The sequence below is a fragment of the Cimex lectularius genome, unplaced genomic scaffold, assembly GCF_000648675.2.
Source record: "Cimex lectularius strain Harlan isolate CLEC.00 unplaced genomic scaffold, Clec_2.1 scaffold38, whole genome shotgun sequence".
Lineage (NCBI taxonomy): Eukaryota > Metazoa > Arthropoda > Insecta > Hemiptera > Cimicidae > Cimex > Cimex lectularius.
The window spans coordinates 937,707-959,398 of NW_019392638.1; the positions used below are offsets into that span (position 1 = coordinate 937,707).

Here is a 21,692-nt window from a genome sequence, read left to right on the forward strand (position 1 = left end):
CATACCACACTCTTCGAAACAAATATAAACGGCCCACCACCTTCGAATTGCTCGAAATGTCAACATTTGAGATCGTTCGAAAGGTTGTAATGTATGCTAAATGTATGACTTACGAGGCCAGCAAGCGGACCACTACTCACGTCATCGTAGAACCCTCCTAGAGTTTGCTAGAGAATATCAGAATTGGAATAAGTACGATTGGAAAAATGTATTGTTGAGCAGTAAAAAATTGAATATTTGAATTTGCCTAACTTTTTTTGTGAAGCATTCTATTTAGGATTTTCAAGCTAGTATTAAAATCGAATTTTAAATCAACTACTTTCTTATTATAAATTTTATTACGAATGTTTACAGGCTGGCATTGAATTTAAAATAGCCAATCTAAATATATCTTATTACATACGTCAATCGAAAAAAATAGTTATATGCAAAAATAAAAAAATAAGAAAACAATGCTATCGACGCATTCAAACAAACCGGTAAAATAAATTAGTGATTCACTGTGCTACATTACACTGGACAAACGTTGTATAGAAAATTTGGGTTCAAATTCCGTAATTACAGTGCAGTTGGGTTTCGCCTTTGTGATTTTTTTAAAAATAAGCGTATCTAATTGAGGTAAGCAAGGAGAGGAACCTCAAAATTACCGGTTACCGCCGTCGGTGCGGCGTATATCGCTTTTTAGCCAGGGCGAACAAGGATTTACTAATATTTCGACCACTTGCGCAATTAATATAACAAAAATAGAATAAATAAGACGAAAAGGCGTACTATCTAAAATTTATCTCGGTTGTTTGCTTATAGTAATAACGCTACTTGGCATCGTCCGATAAAACAAACAGGATTAAAACGTCAAGGTGGAAAATATATATTCACAAGATAAGAAAAACTTCCTAATTTCGTTTAGCAAGTTCTGAGTTATTCAACGACACATATACTAACAATTATTATTAAAACATGAAAAATATTTTAGAGAAAAAAAGTAATTGCGCAACTTCTAATGTATCGACTTTTGAATCGCACAATACATTACAATAATTAAAATTTTCTAAAAATTATTTGACAATCTTCGAAGGGTCTTCTTCGGTATATAAGTTCATCTAACAATAAGACAAACTACAATTAATTAAGGTTTTTATTTGAGATAAAAAAGTCAATGGCACGAGCGAGATTCGAACCCACGATCTTCGGCTAGATACGCCGCTGCTCTACCACTTGAGCTATCGTGACTTCGATCCACTCGGACACTAACTTCCCATCTCAACCCCACCTTTTGAATTTTCCCTCCTTTTTGCCATTTTCCTGTTCTTTTTTCAGTTTTAGTGAAATAAGACAAACTTTAAACCAGTTTTAACTTCGGTGGGAAAAAATTATTTGATCTCATCTAGAAGGTATAAAAAAAGAAAGAGGAATGTAAATGCAACGTGCACAAAAACCAGGAAAACCCAGTGATGCAATCGTGAAAATCTACGCGTACAATTCTCCTATAACACATCTACGACGGCCTGTGTTTAATCCTGGAAAATTAAGACTCTTTTACTCCTCATACAACTAACAAACAAAAAAAGATTATTGGAATTATCTTTAAATTTAAAAAAAAACTACAAAAAAAAAACAATCTATTGATAAGGCCATCAAGGCCGTGACCCGAATGTGGCCGTTCTATATTGGAATTTCTCCCTGGCGTAGGTCAGTAACTCGTGGAGGTACAACTGCCAACTTTATAATTCTCAGTCTACCGAAAGGAGATTATTCTTGAAACAAGAGCCAGCAGGTATAATTATCGTTGCAATGTATTAGAAATTTACCGGTCGGTTTCGCTAAGGCCGTAAATCTTCTCGTAAACTCTGGGAATTTAATTTCTCCCCACATGGCGGAATACAATGAAAAAGGTTACATTTTATATCGCGAATAGTAAATCTGTCGCTTGATACACGATAATTTATAAACTCAAGCGACATGGGCAAACATCCCAATGGGTCTAAAAAGTTTTTAAAGATTAATTTTTTGATTAATGGAAAACCACAAAATACTACACCAAACAAAACAAAGTTGACATGACCGAAATAAATATCAAAGAGAAAATTTACATAAATATCTGCAGGTTGATGAACTGTTAAGGACTATCTTTTCCAATGAACACAGATACGCGACTATTCTCGTTTTTCGTCCTTGGACAGAAGTAGTCCGTTTCCTCTTATGTACCTTTCGTAATATCACATGTTTATAATTCTGTCAACGTAAACATAATATTAAAGAAGTCATGGAATAAAAAAAAAAGAAAAAAGCTCGCCAGCATAATCATAAGAAAAATACAGTTCAATGCTCCTAAACAAACAGACACCGGCAAAAAAGAATGCGGCTCAACTGACGCAAATTTCAAAAACAGGTTCATAAGAGAAATTAGGCTGTTGTAAGTACAAATGACCGTCTAACTACCCGACACACCTCCATGACGTTTCAACGAACCTTTACTTAAAAACCAGTTCCAAAAGTTCGAAATCATGTCTAATTCTAAACATGTGCAATATAAAACCAAAAATGTCATTCAACGTCAGACTACAAAGTCATAAACTACGGCCATAGTAGTTTAATAAAATGATGATACAACTCCCATTCTCGTATGTGTACAGTTTGCCTAGCATGAGTCGATTTTTTTTCTTTTTTTGTACAATTTTATAAAAACTTTTAAAAATATGTACAATATGAAAACGGGGGCCTCGTCGGCCGAAACGGTTAAGGTGCCTGGTTCGAATCCAGCGGAGCTGCATTGGGCTTTTTTTCAATAACGCCCTGATCGGGGATATAACCAATCTTGTACGGCAGGATTATGAAAATAGCATGAATCTATCACAAATTTCTTATGACCAAACGTTCAAGGAAAAAATCAAAAAGTTTCATGACAAAGGAACACAAGAAAGAAATTCTTCAAATTGTATCCTCGAAAAGCCAATTTTAATTATTTGTAAATTAGAAGATACGTTGAAAATCAATGGATATTGGTGATACTTTATTGAAGAACTCAATTTTTTTGTCTTTATTAAAATGAAAACTATACATAATGCAATGTAAGATATTAATGTGTTAGCCGCAATTAGCATTCAGTTTAATAAAGAGAAAAAATAATGCAGTTCTTCAACCAATTATCACCTATTTCTATGGATGTATAGGCAGCACTAAAGAAAAGAAATCAAAAATTCTTTAAAATTGAAAATTAATTTTCAGCCACACAGTGGTAAAAAAATAATAAACAAATGTTATAACATTTCATAGCTAGCAAATTTATAGCTAATGAACAAACTAAACGTGTTTTAAATGGTACTGTTAAGTCTACATCATCAATCATGCAAAATTCAATACAAATGTATTAATTTAGCCATTTAAACTAATTTAGATTTTCAATAGTTGGGTATTTATTTTTTAAGAAAACAACCGCTCCTAGGCTATTATATATTTCACCGGCACAAAACCCCTCGCATTCCCAAATGACTTTCACCAAGTACTGCAAAAGGAAAAAACACAGACATCGAAAAAAATACCTGGAATCGACTAACTTAACATTTACCGAGCCAGTATGATTACAGTCGAACTAACCACCAAAGCTGCTTCGTAACATCAATTCAAATCATTAAGAGAATTTCTAAAAAGTGGTACAATTAATAGAAAGTTAATAGAAACAATTATACAAACTTATATCAGTCACTTGATCAAACGCTTCTGAATATAACAAAACAGAAATAACAGCCAATCGAAAAAATCTAATTATATTTATACCAGTCGACCAGCTTAAGGAAAAATACTAAGCAAAAAAAAAATAGATGCAAATTGTTAAAGCAACACAAGAAATGTATAGTTTTCTTTTCACATATTAATATAAGAATCAAGAAGGCCATTTTTACAGGACAAATTACACGGTTATAAGAGATATTTATTAAAACCGTCAATTAAAAGGTTCGCAATTATTGTCTCTCGTTCTGGGAACCGCTATTTACCCTTGTTTAAACGGGTCAAAGAGATCACATGTATTCAAAATGTCCACATATCAATTAAGGGAACCATGAGAGTACGAACGTATTTCAGAACTTGTTTATAAGACTTGCCACAAATTTAATTTTTTTCGGATTAAACAATTCCAAAGTTTTAAAAATTTAATATAAAAGCGCTTGCAGAAGCTGCAATAAATCATAGAAGAAATAAAAATAAAGTATTAACTAATATTTAAGGTAATTTGGAAAATACAGTAAATTTTATGAAACATGTATATAGTTGAGCCCGATTTAGTTTAAAAAGAAAACTATATATAAAATTAATAAACCCTTTTTGATGGTCTGGATGAACCCATCATTTTGACTGATTCAGTGAATTCGTTTTTTGTTTTTTTTAAATTAAATTAATATTTAAATCTACTGTAGACATTAACCGAAACGACAGGTTTTGAAGTAAAGTGAATTTGACAATATAAATAAGCCAATTAACAAGTAGTTTTCTAAATCAATACTTCTGATAAAACCCACAAATTAGCAACAGTAATTTTCTTAATCGATTTACCTCTTTTCGGCCAAACTAATTATCCGTTATTAATTATTCATAAATTAAACGTAGATCGTTCGAACAATTAGCACAAAAGTTCGTTTTTGGAGAAAAAAATGGTACATTCAAATTGCAACATTAATATATGCTACATAATGCTGTCTAATATAGATGACAAATTTACAAATAATTTACAATTTTTTTTTATATACTGTAATGTAGGAATTATCTGTCGCTTTCTTATGTATATTTTGCGTTAAATACTAAATATTAATTCATCCGATATGAATACTTCGCTTGTACTAGACTACCTACAACCTGTGATCAGTGTTTGATAACTTTCTTGTACAACTTCACCGCATTAAGAACAAAATGCGACTAATGTAAGCGTCTGGATTTATGTCGCGAATATCAGTTTTATTTGTTATTTATTTATTTTTGGCTCAGGAATCTGATCTATGTTACCTTGAAACGGAATAGTTTAGCGATCTTGGCACTCATTTGTTCCGTTTGTTTGCGGTTACTAGTTTGTGTAATATTATTGTTTTGCAAGATCAATTAAAAAGATAATTATCATGGTATAGGTTTCCTATATAATTACCCATATCATTAAAAAAAAAAGAACAACAAAAACATTCTTAACGTGTGTAGAAAAAAAATATAAGCCATAAAATAAACAATAACCCGTCATTTTTCTTAATATTATCTAATTACAGTTTAATGGCCTTCATGTAAAAAGATGTTGAGAAAAATAAATTTTAATGAGAGTAACTGACAGCATCAAATTCTAAATCTTAGCAGGGGAGAAAGGTGGTTTCCATTGTCGAATAAGCACAAAATACGTCTGTAAATTTATAAAGCTTTCATAAAACCGGTTTTTCTCGCAACTGCGAAAAACAGGAACCATTTTTTTCACTTTCGATGGTCAAATCGAAAAATAATTGTTTAGTTCAAGCATACATGCATACACAAAATGTTGTCACGTGATAAATGTACCAAACAAAATGGATAGCATAAACAAATTACTCTTCTAATGAGAATTATTAAAACCTAACGAAATTTGTGACATTTTACTTGCTAATTGACGAACGTTGTGAAATAAAGGTAAATTATTTAGGCATATCCGGAATTTGGTCTTTCATACCACTGGCTTAACGGACACTTTTAGCTAAAGAGTAGTTTTGTCTTTTTGTACTACTATGACGCCACAATTATTTTCGATGAATCAATTGAAAACTATTAATACGATTACGATCTGATTTGAAGAGAGGCAGGTACGTTTGTTCGTTCTAGTTTCCTCATGATCGCATCTCACCTCTATATTTATTCATAGTCTTTCGGATAATATGACAACACGTCACCCGAAGAAAAACGCACGCACCATTATTGTTTGAACGTTTTGAACAGACCTTGATAAAACTTTTATCCTTGATGATCATGGCGCTCGCGCCGAAGACTTCCACACGACTGCTCCATGCTATGCCCCCACCAAAGCTGTTCCTGTGGAACCAGTAGACCCACGTGATTCATTCACTCCTGTTTTATTACACAACAATTATTATTTAATAAGACCTGGATCTGGGGGACTTTCCCGGATGAATCCGGCAGAGGAAAAGGTGAACCGCCTGTTTCTTTAACTCCCCGCCCTGCATTCGGATACAATATAAAATACAATCATATCAATGAGAAAATTGATCGAGAAGCCACGCCAGTTCAACTTGGACTTTCTAGAAATACTTGAATAATGCCCGTTCCTGGAATTGATATAATATTCACACGTAACAAAACACTGACGTCATCACTAAAATAATATACTTAATATGTAATATATATTTTATAAGATATATAAAATCAACACTCCGCTCAACCCCCCTCTACAAAATAGATTACCCAACTTACGATATTAAAAAATGTATAATTAAACTTAACCATAAGCTTAAGTTAACATTATTTTTTGAATATTGTTAAAATTGTAGAGTTGCAAAAAACAAAAACACGTGCACAATTTGACAGTAAAATTCTTAAACACAGCTAAAATCCTTAAATAAAGAAAACCTTGATACTACCCAACATTAAATTTAAAAAAAAATCATTCACTTTTATATCTATAAATTAATGACATTTTTTACGTATTTGTTTAAGATAAGCAAAAGCATTTTTACGTTTTTTAACACATGCTAAATCTAAAAAAAATTACTGAAATTTGACATATTTTTACAATGAAACTAATATCAAATTAATTAATTAATTATTTAACCTTTACACAATAGTTTGAATGACTTACATTCGGTTCAACTATCAAACAATTTTACGGTTTTTGAGCATATCTTCCTGTGTCGTTGTCCTCGAATCAATAAACATGTGATTGTATAATTGTAAAACCACTCAAGAAATTTCCTTCGATACGATATTCGGAATCAAAAGCAAAAACAAACAAGTTATATACATGTTATTATTACAGCGAACAGAAACATCTTTATGGTAGTGGAACGTTTCGAAAAGTAGCATCAGGCGGTATCTATCGATAAACTATCGTATTAAGTCATGCTATGCTAGCGCTAGCTGCAGCATAAATATAACAATCTGAATTTATCATATTAAGTGATCTATTGTTTGCGTAATTTATTATTTTGTTAGCAGCCCGTTCCGGTTTAATTAGAGTAAAAAGAGAAAGAAGGCGTTAACGCCGTGGAACGGGCAAGCGGCAAAACCGCAACTCTCCTCGGAAATGCGTGAGTGTATACCCAACGAGCCAACAGGCCAGGATAAGATTCTTTTCCAAATCATCTGGAATTATACTGCAGTATTATTTAAATTTTACCAACACAATATAAATTTTCTGATAAGCACGTAGGATATGATGAGGATGCGCAGTACAATTTTAAGAGGAGGACGCAAGAACTAAACGGTTTGAGCATAAACAATTCATCAGCCGCCGTGCAAAATTTGTGCAAAAAGTATTGCAAGTATATCCGGATTTATATCAGAGTTATTGACCAACTTTAATTATACTCTCGCATCAGATAATATTGGATATGTGGTCTTTCCATTAATAATGCATTGTGTAATAAAACACCGAAAACTCAGAAAATACATTGTATTAATATTGAAGGACCATATACCAGGTAATATCCCAAATCAGTGTACATCCGAGGAGAATAAAACTTAAATGGAAAAATGAATCACCCTAAGTATAACACGAATAAGATATTCTCGTTCAAATAACACATCGAACGGTTAGAAAAGGTACAAATAAAAAAGTACAGATAGAAAACTCCCTCTGATATAGAATCTGTTGGAATATCGACAAATCTAGAAAGATCCTAAAGGGGTTCAAAATCAAATAGTCATAACTTACCGCGGTTTACTGGCATCACACACCTAGAGGTTCGTGCTAATCGAATGTTTAAATTTGATAAATAAAAATATATGACTAGCAATCATATTGGATAGCCAAGCAACAATCAGATGACTGCATTACAACTTAGCCAGCTCGATGATGGATTTACATCTCAAAACCAAAGTAAAAAGATTGCTAATGCATACCATTGAAGGTTCCAGGACACGTAGAAATTGAAGAAGGGGACGTACTTGCATGATAAAAAGGAGTCACATTGCTTACACACGGCGTATTTCCAAGGCTGTTTTTGGTTTTTGGGTCACGAGACAACGTGAAACTCCCTAAATACTCCTTGTACATTTTGGGGGGAAAAAGCTTAGAACTATAACGGGTTTCTTGACAACCCAACAAGACTGGCTTCATCAATGTACACATGTATATACTCTGCAAAGAAACTCATTAAACTAAGTCGCATATTCGAACTCCGCAGGAGGAATTATTAAGGTCTAATAACTGTGGAGAACGAACATCGTTGTAACAGGGAAAAAGTTCTAATTCATAGAAGAAAGAGAGAAGCATTCAGCGTAAGGAATGTTTAGGACAGGAAATACAATAGTTCTTGAAAATTAATTAAACGTAGAGCTACAGTCTAAATAACATTTCCATTATTAACATTAACCAGCCAATCGCTCCTCCTTGACACGTCAACATGATAAAGCAAGAAAGAAAATCCAAAATACGATGCCCTTCTTTATACGTTTTTAAATTATTCAGAGGTGTAAAATAACATTGCGGACGATTTTGCAGGTCAATGGTCACAGTTAAGGAACAGATGTTCGGTCCGGCCTTATTTGGCGTCAGAATTCTAGATTCCACTTTCATTTTTCTCCATTTGCAGCAGCAGAAAGTGCGGCCAGGCCCAAATAAGGGATTACGTGAATAATTGTGCTAAAATCCAGTTAAATGTCAAAACTCGTGTTTAATGGTTCTACCCATTGCTCTTTGAAACTATGAGTTAATACAATAAAATTTCGTTTTAAAATGTTAAAAAAGTGTTGCCGTTTCTTTCCGAGGTCAATTTTTACTGCAGGTATACGACCTGCGAAAGCCTTCGAGATCCTCCCACCCCTTTGCGGATAAACGGCTTAAGTCCTTTGAGCTTTATTGGAAAATCTACCCCAAATCCTCAATCGATAATGTTAATTATTGTTATCTTTCTAATGTCGTATATTTAGGCTATAACTAGTTTAGCGCTACTTACACATTTATGATTTGTTTTAAATACATTTAACCGGAATAAAAGGAACAATTTTGTCGGTTTTATTACAACATGTCGAAACCACAGACCAAACATTGCTTCTGGTTAATTCTCGCAATATTTTATTTATTTTACTACTTATGTATATGTTTTAATTTTTAAAATTTATTTGGTACTCAATTCCTTCAATCCGGCCTTGAATGATAGCCAGAACCCAGGACAGAGGACAATATTTTAAAAACAATAGATTTCCCGGCCCTTCCAATGATAATTCCCATTAAATTTTCCCAAGGATCAACAAACCAAGCATTAAACAATTTCATTTGAATACAATAACCGCACTGATGGGTCCAAAGGTCCTGCTATGCCAATTGGTTCGTTTTATTTACCGCAGGGGACGGACCTGGAGAAATTAGGCGCTTCCGTCTCACGCATTCCCACGGCCATTCCTAATTACATTTAATAAGACGAATCATGTTTGTCCCTCTGTAGAAACGTTTTCCTTCTAGCAGGATCAACATTGATGCGACCGGCGTTGATCCATGCCAAGGATCTTCTGAGCCAATCGTCGTTGATTTTGACCCCGATCTACCAAGCACCAAGTAGAAGGATTTTAAAATAACAATAAAATGTGAAACAACAATTGCATTCTCATAAGAATGTGCTAGTGTTGATTATTATTGGTGATTAACAGACTAACAGATCTACAGACAAACTTTCAACAATCATCGACATCTTTATTTTTCACAATTTGACTAAACAACACTACATTACTTCTAGTACTCAACAATCCGACATAAATGCTGTAAAATATATGGATTACGTATCCCGATATATCGTAAGAAAGTGCTGGTCCCTTGAAAACATCTAGTTAAATCGTATAAAACCTATGAATTTCAGTCCCCTCGGAATTTTCTTATACGTATTTTTTCCTATTTCAAGACCGACAAAACCTCTTTTTTTAACGAGGGTTCGCAATAGCAGAGGTCATATAAACCCTCTGGGTGCCGGTGTTTTTGAAAAAAAAAAAATCACATCTGTAAGTATGTCGGGTTCGAATGTAGGGCAGCTGGATTCGAACCCGGGACCTTTACCTTAGTGATGAGCGCCTGAACCGTTGCGGCCGCCGACGTCCCCTCTTATTATTTGTATTTTACCATTGAAATCCCGTTTAAAAGTATGAATATGGTAGGGGTAAAAGGATGGACCGAACTCACTGTCAGGTAGACCACAAGGATGGTGGGCTTTTCGATTTTGTCTGTACCACCCGATGCCACTGACTCATGATAAACCTCAGTGCTTACTGCAATGTATACTGCCGATAAATCATGGAAGAAGGTAACGTCAATCATAATAAAAAATTACTTCAGAATTTGTAGTTTCCTAAAGGAGGATTTTTCCTCATCGGACCTCTTGTCTTGAAAAGGAGAAGATTTCGTCACTTTTCAGGTCGTTAATTTTGACAACGTTGCAGTTACTGGAATGCTTAATAATGAAATGTTAATTGAAACAGACGACGTGGTATGGGAAGACGAGAGCCAGAAGAAGCCGTTTCAAGCATCAATCCTAAAGAAGCAAAGAAGTTCGATCAATCGACCATGTGCTCATCATTGGAAAACTAACCTACAAAATGATGTTTATACCTACAATTTTATGTGGAAAAAGAAGAAAACAACTATGTTTATAAAAATAACATATTTACATAAAAAAATAAAAACTTTCCTTACATGCATATATTGGTTTAGAAAGAAATTAATGTCGTTTTTTCAATTATAGGATTGATTAGCTCAATAATTCCATTTTTTCTGTTTTGTTTTCGTTTGCAAACGCTTGTTTATGTCCTAAATTAAAAGGCTTTATTGATCTCCAGTTTCCATTTTCAATTTCTTTAGTTGTGCCGATTAATTTAATAAGGTAATCGAGTCTTTGGATGAAACGCTTTTAAGTCATTGTTTACTTCATGAATTCCTAAAAGGTAACAATCCTACTGTTACAACTGAAAATCTCAAACGCTGATAATGTTCGTAAAGTCCAACGGTGGTTTGCTCGATATAGAGAAGGAAATTTTGTTCTTGAAGATGATGCGCGTAACGGACGTCCTTCGGAGGTTGACGACGACATATTGAGACATCGGCGAGAATAAAATCCTTTTTTGACGACCCGAGAACTAGGAGAGATGTTAAATGTTTCCCATATAATCGTTGGAAACTACATCCAAAGATTTTAGTTTGTTCAAAAGTTCGCTATATGGATCCCACACGAACTCAGCGAATGTAATTTGGCGGATCGCATCTCAATTTGCTCTTTTCTCCTCAGTCGTTACTCTTCCGAACCGTTTCTTCATAGATTGGTAACAGGTGTTGCAAAATGGATAACATACAAAAAAGCTTATTACCAACCCGGTCAACGGCCCCCAGTAGTTCCAAAACAACTAATACACAGATAAAAACAGATAGAGGGACAGGTCTAGCCCCTTTGGCTTTTACCACAAGGGCAAACGGTTAATAGTGAAATATACTGTGAACAGCTAACCCGTTTAGACCACCAAATAAAGGCAAAAAGGCCTGCACTAGCCAAGAGAAAAGGTGTAGTCTTTCACCGCGACAACGCCCGCCCCCACGTTCCTTTGAGAACCAAACAATTATTAACTAATCTGAATTGGGAAATTGTATCACACCCACCATACTCTCCGGACATTTCCTCTTGTTACTACTATTAATTTCGTTCAGTATAATTTTGTTTAAATGGCCAACACTTTGAAAGTGTTACATAGCTGTACAACAAACATTCCTGGACTCGAAATATGGGAATTTGTATGCGAAAGGAATAGCATACTACCTGAAAGATGGCAAAAAGTATTGCAAACAATGGGCAATACATTTCTGAATAGTTAAAAACATGCCAGTTATATAAAAATAAAAGTAGATACTGTAAAAAAATGAAAACTTTCTAAATTTGTACCTTATGTATCATACAACAGAGATACCATTATCTTGGTATAGTGAATATGTCTATATATCGTACTTATCGTTCAACCCCTTGAAGATATGATATGTCGTAAGTATAATAAAGTTCTCATAATTAATTAACATAAAGGGCTCCGTATTTTTCTCTCCCTACAAAAGGTAAAGTTCAAAGAACGCCTAGATTTTTTTTTATCCCGTATTCCTTATTAATTAAATATAACTGTGTTTACGTTGCTATTAATTATTATTTTTCGCGTTTGTAAGTCGTAAATCGAGGAATGACGTAATGATGTCGTATCTGTAAGGCGAGCTACTGAACCCGCGATTTGTTTCGTAAGGTCGAATTCCCTCAGCTGAGAGTGAATCACGTTGGGCTCCTTTTAGTAAGGGCATCAAACTTGGTAATTGGCCAAATGTTCAAATTTATATCCTCGTAATATCAAATTTTATAATATAACGTTACGGCCTCGCGCAAGTGATTCCTTGGGAGTTTCAAACAAGATTTATCGAGCTCAAAATCCGGTGTGCTGGGTCTAATTTCACGCTTCGTTTATTTACGCCTTTTAGACGTCGTAAATGGGATTTACCAGAAGAGGTGACCCGCGTATTGTTCACACTGCTAGATCTTCTTGATCATTTGTTTCTTTCATTATGATTAACAACGCTCAGAACAAATCCGTACAAGGAAAAACCTACCAGAGGGCCAATTACACCGGTTTGAGTAAATTATGGTATGTTTCACTTGGATATTTTTCATCCTATGAAAACGATTATTCTAAGGCTACACGTTTGTCCACTAACCTTGAATCAAAAAACACTAAGCTCCTTCTTTCGGCGAAAACAATTTTACCGCTCGGAGAGCCATAATAAGCCAATAAACGTGCAATACAAAAATTAAGGGGTGTCTTAAATTGGACAAATCATTTCGAAATAATGTGCTCTGTTTGTTGACCGGTGGTTCATTAAGTGGTTGACTTAGTGAGGAGTTAGATTGAATTGAAGTTAGGTAAGGAGAGGTCAAGTTAAATATATTTCAGAAAAATAACTTTTTTATGTAATTGCCGACGTTTCGACATTTATTCGGGTCATCTTCAAGGCATGAAGTGTAGTGTTATTCCCTTAGAATCATGTTTGTTATATACTTAACATGTTATATATTTATGTATACGAGATGAAATTGTTGTGAACAATATACATCTAACTTGACCTCTCCTCATTACTTCAACCCTTTTTTTTTTAAATAATGCTGAAGATGAAAAGCAAGTTAGATTAAAACAACGTACAGCCGAATTACCAAAAGCTCATTAAAAATTGGAAAACAGCCTAACATGGAACATAAGCCGAAACGATAGAAAATTTGAATTTTTTTACTCCAATTTGGACCTTGGTTTGGAATCGTCTATTGACCAACGATTCCGGAAATTTAACATGAAAGACATACAGTTAAACATTTGAAAAACGTACGAAAAAAGCCAAAAAGTACAACAAAAAACGGAAAAATTGTATATTTAAGTGAAGGAAAGCATCATAAAATATTTTGAAAAATAAATATAAATATTGTTTTTGTTTTGAACATATTTAACACATTAACAAGACAAAACCTCAATAATTCTCAAGTTCTTTGCATAGTGTTCAGAATTCTCATTCTTATCGGCAAATCCGGTAACATATAAAACGATTAATTACCCTAGAAACTGTTTTATCATTTAGTTTGATCGTAAAAGGAAAATAATTTTGGAAAAATTGGCACAAAAGAATTCTTTGTATCGATTTTTTTATTATAGACTTTCACCCCAAAGGGTTGTTAGTTACTCCCCGATTTGCTGACCCTAGGACATTCCCCATTATGCTTCTGGGTCGCTAGTATCCTTGAGTCAGATACTTAGGAGATCGTCGCTTCCGAACAACGGGGTTAGGCTACAGGAGCTTTCGAGGTCACTTCAGAACCAAGCAAATGCAAAATATAATCTAGCCTAAAACTAACTTTTATAATATAATCGCACAAATAAATACATTCACATTAGACTGTTCTCGTTCTGGACATACACACAATAGTAAGTAGCTAATCAAAATTAAGAGTTGATGGAGTACTACTAACCATTTTATATTCCACCTTCGAACCTAACACACACACCGACACACTGCAGAAGAGGAGATAGTGACACATTTCACCGTCAGCCCCTCACCACTCGCACTAATAAATACACGCACTGAGACAAAACAGAAAAGGTTGTATATACAAAAAAAGCCACGTACTGTAAAAAAGGAACAGGGGAAACTCGCTCCTACAATCAGCGGCATGCCTACAGGTTCTATTTAAGGAGCCAAGGCCTGCAAGCCTATTATATGGGTCAAATCGAGCAACCTTTCTCTGCATAAGGGGCTCCTGCGCGGGCTTTAGTCTAGGAGCAGATACCCGCGTATCAACTGGTTTTTTTTTCCTATTGCTGAATTATTAAATGTATGACATTAATTTTTGATAGAGGTAATGAACAAGAATATTACGTGGATATATCTGAAATAAACAATTTATAATTTGCAAAAATAGATATAATATAAACGAATTTTATTGTGTTATTCTGTTTGCCTATTTTCGCTGTATTTTGGTCAGGCGCGTTTCGACGTTTCGCCACAAACATTGTATTTCTGGCCTGTACAATATATTAATAGGGATAATATAGAAAAATATGTATAAATATAAACTGATAATATGAACTCGAATTACAATTAAAATACCATATTAAACATACCTGAAAAATTTACCAAATGCATCCGTCAAACTGAATTGTTATTAGCGAGAATTAATAATAATGATTTTTGTTACATATAGGAATACCAGCAAAAACATAGAAACAACGTCTCGATTTCACGGTTTATACCAAATTTAAGAAATTTGTAAATTGTTTTCATTAGCCAAAACTGTCTTAGGATTTTAAAAAAGTACGAAGAATGATTTTTTAACCCCCTCCGATAGTAATGCCTGAATATAACGTAAATGTTTTCATTTGCTTAAAAAATACCCACTTCATATATAGAGTCCTTACTTAACTTCCTACAAAAGAAAAAAACACTCAAATTGATTGTTCGTCAGGAGAGAAATTTCGTGACGTCAGTATTTTTTATTATTAAAAGGCATGAGAAAATCCTTCGTTTCCATACAATGCTATTTAAATCCGACCAAATAGGTTGTTTTGTTACAGTGAGAAGACCCCAGAAATTATTTCAATAGTAATACTGTTGTCCTCATAAGGAAAAATATTATTTTGACTCGATGAGTTGTAGAATAATTAAATAATGTTTTTTTTTTCTAAGCTTTTTAACTAGCTTTCAGATATTGTTGATTGCATGCTCATAATTTACTTAGGCACTTTTCATTTAACAGAAGTTGGTTATGCGAAAAAAATTATAAACTTATTGAGAGGCAAGTAGATAAATAGTTTCAGTTACTTGTAAATGTTGGTCGGTTTTTGAGTGGATGAACTCATGTTGAACTGATCGACACTGATAACTTTTCTAGGTCCGTCTATTCTCGCTGGTTTTTATGTTGCAACGCGTTTCGGCATCATGCCATCTTAAATGAAGGACAGTTCAGCACCAAGAAAAGTGATAAGTTTAGATCATTTCAACATTGATATTGCTTATAGCAAAAGCGAGCCCAAATATTTTCAATTCCGTTGTTCAGTGTTACTATGTATATGGTTTCCTCTTGTTAGCCGGAACATAGTGTACTTTTACTCTTTTTTTGCTCGATGTTTAGCAAACAGGCACTTGCCTAAGAGTCAGAAAGCGTACGATCCATCATAAACAGCTAGAATAGACGAATCCAGAAATTATGGTAATAAAAATCACTTTGAAGTCATCTAATGTTGTCTTTTATAAAACAGTAAGGAATCTAGGTGAAAAAAATTATTTGTGTTGTGATAAAAGTGGTCAGATATAGATATGACAATTTGTTAGATAATTGAGTGACAGATTAGAGACTAATTTAAAGAAACTAATTATGTGAATGTTACAAAGTAATTGGAGACAATATTGGATTGGTTCTTCTTAAATTTAATTTCCGCTTTAATGGAGAAATAAAGACTCCTTTGGGGGCCTTACTCCCCTACCAATAAAGACAATATCAAATCAAATCCTCAATAATCCTCATCCGGGGCAATTTTAGATACCGGCTTTTTGAAATGTTTAAAAAAACGGCGGTACGAGGCGGGGTAATTGCTCAAAAACCTTGTGCAACCGGCGTTTCTATTTCTTATGTTTCGACCCTGAGCTGGTCCAGTTTCTCAGATGTTGTTACCAATTCTATCTCAAATTTGTCACAGAAAGAAACTCTATTTTAAGAACAGGGATCGGTCGATACTTGTGCTCCTGTCTCGTGATGTTCGTGGCGATTAGATTTGTACAATTAAAAACAGAAACGGAAACTCGGCTTGAAATAAACCGTCGGGAAATTTTATCCAAAGAGCTTTTTTTAAACGGTGTTTGTGTTGCAAATAAAAACGCGTTTTTTCCTCTCGTGTGGGGTAATGAATGTATTTAAACTGACAGCCAAACAATTCACACTAGAATACTTTAAGAATAGAGAAATCACGTTGACATTGAAAACATTAAGTTATTTTTTCAAATTCAAACGGACAAGCATTTTTAGTAAAGGTAAGAATTAAATCTCCAGTTAACTACATTTACACCCTATTTCTTATGTTCTAAGCATTTCCAAATTGAAATTTACAGGATTTGTCTTTAGAAGATACACGACAATTAAGATATATATATAATTTTACATCCAAGTGAATCAGTCAGCATACTGTAGAATAACTGGATTATTTCTTCACCATAAACTAAATACAAGTAAAACTGACGTTTAAAATGGTATAAAAAGTTTATTGTGCGATAATTTTCTTTCTTTATTTGTAAATCGACTAAGTCAATTTCAAAAATCACATTTCAGTAATAAAACAATGAATAAATAAACATAAATTGACCCGTCCGACACGAAGTCCAAGAAATACATCTTCATATGTTAGGCTTCTCCAAATATAGCAAAATGACGCTTTCGCTGATCAAGATCTATTTGTACATATGATGTTATGTACATGTATTATCTCTCTCTCAAGAGATCTCTCGCCCACTATTTAAAAAATAATTAACTTTCAAAGTCATTGAAACAATGTATTTTGGTTCTATTTTTGGAGTTTATGTAAGAATGAATCCTCCGCCAACGAAACGTTTCGATGAGAAGCCGGTTTTTAATGACGCTCCATTTTGACACACAACTAAATATTATCCTAATAACAACTGTACCAAAATAATTTTAAGTTGGTGATTAATTTGTATGTCAAATATTATTTAGATACATTTTTAAAATAGGAGGTAAATCAAAATCTATTTTGTTATCCATTCATTTATCTCCTTGTTTAATTTTACATTTTTTATTTCAAATTTCCCAAACCGTTCTCGTTCCCTCCGTTTGTTGAATCTGTGTAACTCTGTTGTATTTAAATTTAAATTGCGATTTGTTTCATCCAGCAACATATCGATAAATATTTCTTGATATCATTGTTTTCAGCCAAGGTTTAAATTAATTTTATTATAATTCTTTTTTATTACTAGAAGGTGGTAATGGGCGTTTCAACATACGGTCTATGAGCCAAATGAATCCTGCAGCTTTTTGGGTCCGTGGGCGAGAAGAATCTGCTGGTTGTAGTTGTGGGTTTTATATGGTCTATTTCGATTAGGTTATGTTTAGAGATGACCATTTTGATTAAAATCGTTTGAAGATCGGACTATTAAAAACGTTTCTAAGTAATTAATCACCCTTTCCTAGGTTGAATCTGTATCCGTATGTGATTGTGTACACATAAGAAATAATACAGTTATGGCTAAACAGGTTTTAATCTTCAACTTAAAACTTGTAAAATTACTGACAGCTCAATTAGAACCCGCTTTGAGGATATCAACAAATTTGACGACATATTAGAAACGTACTTTTTTCTTTTGTTCCATAGGCCTTCGATCAAGTCTGGTACTCGGGCTCGCTTTGGAAACTGAAGAACATCCTCCCTCATACGTACTATCTCATACTGAGATCTTATCTGACGGGCCGATTTTGCCGATTCCTTCAGGAAACTGAATTCTCTCCTTATGAACACACGCATTAGGGCGGGTGTTCCGCAGGGAAGCATACTTGCCCCATTTCTATTTTCAATATACACTGCGGATATTCCTACACATGTTAACATTTCAACACGTACATTCGCTGATGACACAGCGATTCTTACACGTAAGTTGGACTCCTCAATTAACACTCAACACTTACAACAACACCTGAAAGGGGGGCCGCAACGGTTTAGGCTTTGACACGGCGCTCATCACTGTAAGGTAAAGGTCCCGGGTTCGAATCCAGCGGCCCTGCATTCGAACCCGACATACTTACAAATGGGCTTTTTTTTCAAAAACACCGGCACACTGAGGGTTTATATGACCTCTGCTGTTGCGAAAAAAAACCACCTGAATGAAGTAACAGTATGGCTCACAAAATGAAGAGTGAAGATAAACCTAACGAAAAGTGAGTATAAATGGAATCCCATTGCCTACCATTGACTTTATGCGTTATATTGGACTTTTCACGGATAAACGACTGACTTGGAATCCCCACATAAGACTGAAAAGACATCAAACAAACCGACGTCATAAATTATTAAAAAGACTACTTGACTCACGATCAAAATTAGATATTGAAAAAAAACTTTTAATATAGAAGACAATGATTAGACCTCTCTAGGCGAACGGTTTGAAGTGTGGGGCTCAACCAAGGATTCCAATTCCCAACGCCTCCAGTCTATCCAATCTAAAATTCTCTGTCAAATTATAAATTCTCCTTTTTACGTTTCAAATTACACTATTCACGATCTGCACGTCCCGTTTGTACATGAACTCATCATAACCCGCTATGAAAAATTTCGTCTATCATTGAACACACATAATAATTTATCAATGCGATATTTATAACTTCCAACCCTACCTGAAAATCCTCCAAGACGATTAAAGCGATGTGGCCCCGAGACCTTTTCACTGAGTGAATACTGAACAAGATATCAGTGCGAGTATCACTGAGCAACTTCTGCTACAACAGCTTCAAATGATAAATTCAACATATATGAATTTATTTACTTAATACAATATTCTAGTTGTAAATATCAAATAAATGTAATTAAAAACATATTAAAAAAAACTTTTATTTCATATCTACCAGACGGAACTATTCATCAATATTTAACAAAAACGAAAACTAAATGTAGTGATGCATTGTTCGCAGATGATACAGCATTTTTATCTCGTCATATAGAATAGATACCATTGCCAATCATCTCTCCAAAATTCTGAAGAAATGCTTCAAATACTTTCACAAATGGAGGATTAGACCCAATGACACTAAAACCGAAGTTAAATTGGTTCAATTAATTAATCTTTATGTAAGGTATGGGTTGAGATAAAGAAAGTCACGAGCGGGATTCGAACCCACGACCTTCGGCTTCGAAAGGTTGGGTTGAGGTGGAAAATTAAGTGCCCGAGTGGATCAAAGTCACGATTGCTCATGTGGTAGAGCAGCGGCGTATTTAGCCGAAGGTCGTGGGTTCGGAACCCGCTCGTGCCACTGACTTTTTTATCTCAACCCATACCTTATATAAAGATTAATTAACTGAAAGATGTTATTTGGTCAATCGGACTCGAAGTCTAATGGAGTTATATTGTTTACTAAACGTAGGCCAAACGTTAATAGATTTGTTGTTGTAAACGGTAGATAACTCCCTTAGAAAAAAGAAATAAAATATCAAGGAGTAATTTTGGATTCAAAATTAACATTCACTAAGCAAGTTAATAAAGTGTGTGACAAGGAATTGGGTATAATCTGCAGTTATACCCTTTCTTAAATAAGAACTCAAAGCTTAACACAACAAATAAAAAATGTATTTATTTTTCTACAAGATCAGTACGTATGCAGCTCCGGTATGAACAAACACGTGTAATATTAACTATCCTAAGTTACAAATAGTACAAAACAAGTGTCTAAGGTTGATTGCTTCCTTTCTTAGGTAGACCCCAATAGATTATTTACATTCCGTATTAAATTTTGCCAGTGTATCAACACAAGTTTACAATATTAGTAAACGTTTTGTTTCCTCCTGTGTAAATAATAGCGACCCACATATTAAAAGTATTGTAAACTTATTTAAGCTCACTCCAATACAAAAGATATAAACGTATGTGTTTAAAACATATTCTGTTTTAAGATAACTCTTAAATTATGTTAAGGTTTTTTTATTTTATTTTTTCTTTTATAAAAAAAATAGTTCTTTTTAAATTGTCTAACTTATTAGTCGATAGTATATAGGCAGGGAGCCTGAAACATCTATATCACAATTTTGTACATATTTGTATTTATTTGTAAATAAATTATTCTTATTTTATTCTACCTGACCGACCATCCCAATCTTCAAAGGAATTTATTTATTATGGACAGTTCTAAGTCTAAAATATTTAAACAACCATCATTATTTATTGCCAATGTAAAATTTATACTAGGGTGTGAAGAATTAATTATTTGTAGGAATTCTTTTAGATCCTTTAGTGTTCCCGACATATACATAAAATATCATCTACAAAACGATTAAAAAAAAGGGCAGATTAAATAATTTGGTATTTGATTTTTTCAGTTATCCATGAGTACTTCGGCACAAAGTGGGGATAAATTTAAATACATCAGTGTTACACAGTTTCAACAAAGGGAGGGAATTAGATTGGTTTGAAAAATTTGAAATATAAAAATGAAAATTAAACATGGAGATAAACGCATAAATAATATAATCGATTTAGATCTCCTATTTTAAACATGTATCTAAATAGTTGGCATACAAATTAATCACTTAAAATTATTTTCTTGCAGTATTTATTAGGGTAATATTTAGGTGTGTTGTAATTCACGTTATTCTTTAATTCACGACCAGAGACTTGTTTGTAACTTCTTCAACCTGATGATGAGCGATTAATGTTAGAAATCCGGATCATTGTAAACAAATCTGTGAGTAGAACCATCACATACAAAACGTGAATCTACATACTGACCCCACCATCATCATTTCTATGTTCTACCATATCTAACATGCCAGATTTTCACTATGGATCTCATTTGCTCGCACTTGTAAAAATCACAATAAATTTTAAAAAAAATCAAAAGTATTGGTTTATAAATAAGAGCAATATTTTATTTTTTAACCAACAATCAATCTGTCATTATTATTTAATTATTGACCAAATTATGGGTCATAAATCTAAGTTAGGATTTTAATTACCGCTCAACTCATGTAATACCACATTTGCTTTTATGTAATATGCCAAAAATAAATGATCCAGAAAATTAACGAGGCAGAAAATAAACGCCCCTTTTCGATAATTTACCTACCTCTATAAAATTCGATAAAGATTTATAAATAACCATGGCAAAAGCCGGCCAATTAATGTCAGCGTCCTTGTTCCTTAGCTCGAGTGAGTCACGGGGGATAAACGTTGGCCGATGTACAGACAAAGTCGGCCGGCTTGC

The 21,692-nt window shown here is 33.8% G+C and overlaps 1 protein-coding gene across 4 annotated transcripts in view; it reads right to left on the bottom strand.

The window, feature by feature from the left end:
* The window catches only part of LOC106670919 (segmentation protein cap'n'collar), a 173,380-nt gene that overhangs the window by 122,517 nt on the left and 29,171 nt on the right, over positions 1-21,692 (bottom strand). The window contains exon 1 of one of the 4 annotated variants that reach the window (XM_024227783.1): positions 5,940-6,023. The exons of the other annotated variants lie outside the window; for them this stretch is intronic. Within the exon in view, the coding sequence (XP_024083551.1) occupies positions 5,940-5,969 (30 nt within the window). The 5' untranslated portion in view covers positions 5,970-6,023. Of the gene's footprint in view, positions 1-5,939; positions 6,024-21,692 lie in introns of those variants that run through there. 4 annotated transcript variants of the gene reach the window in all.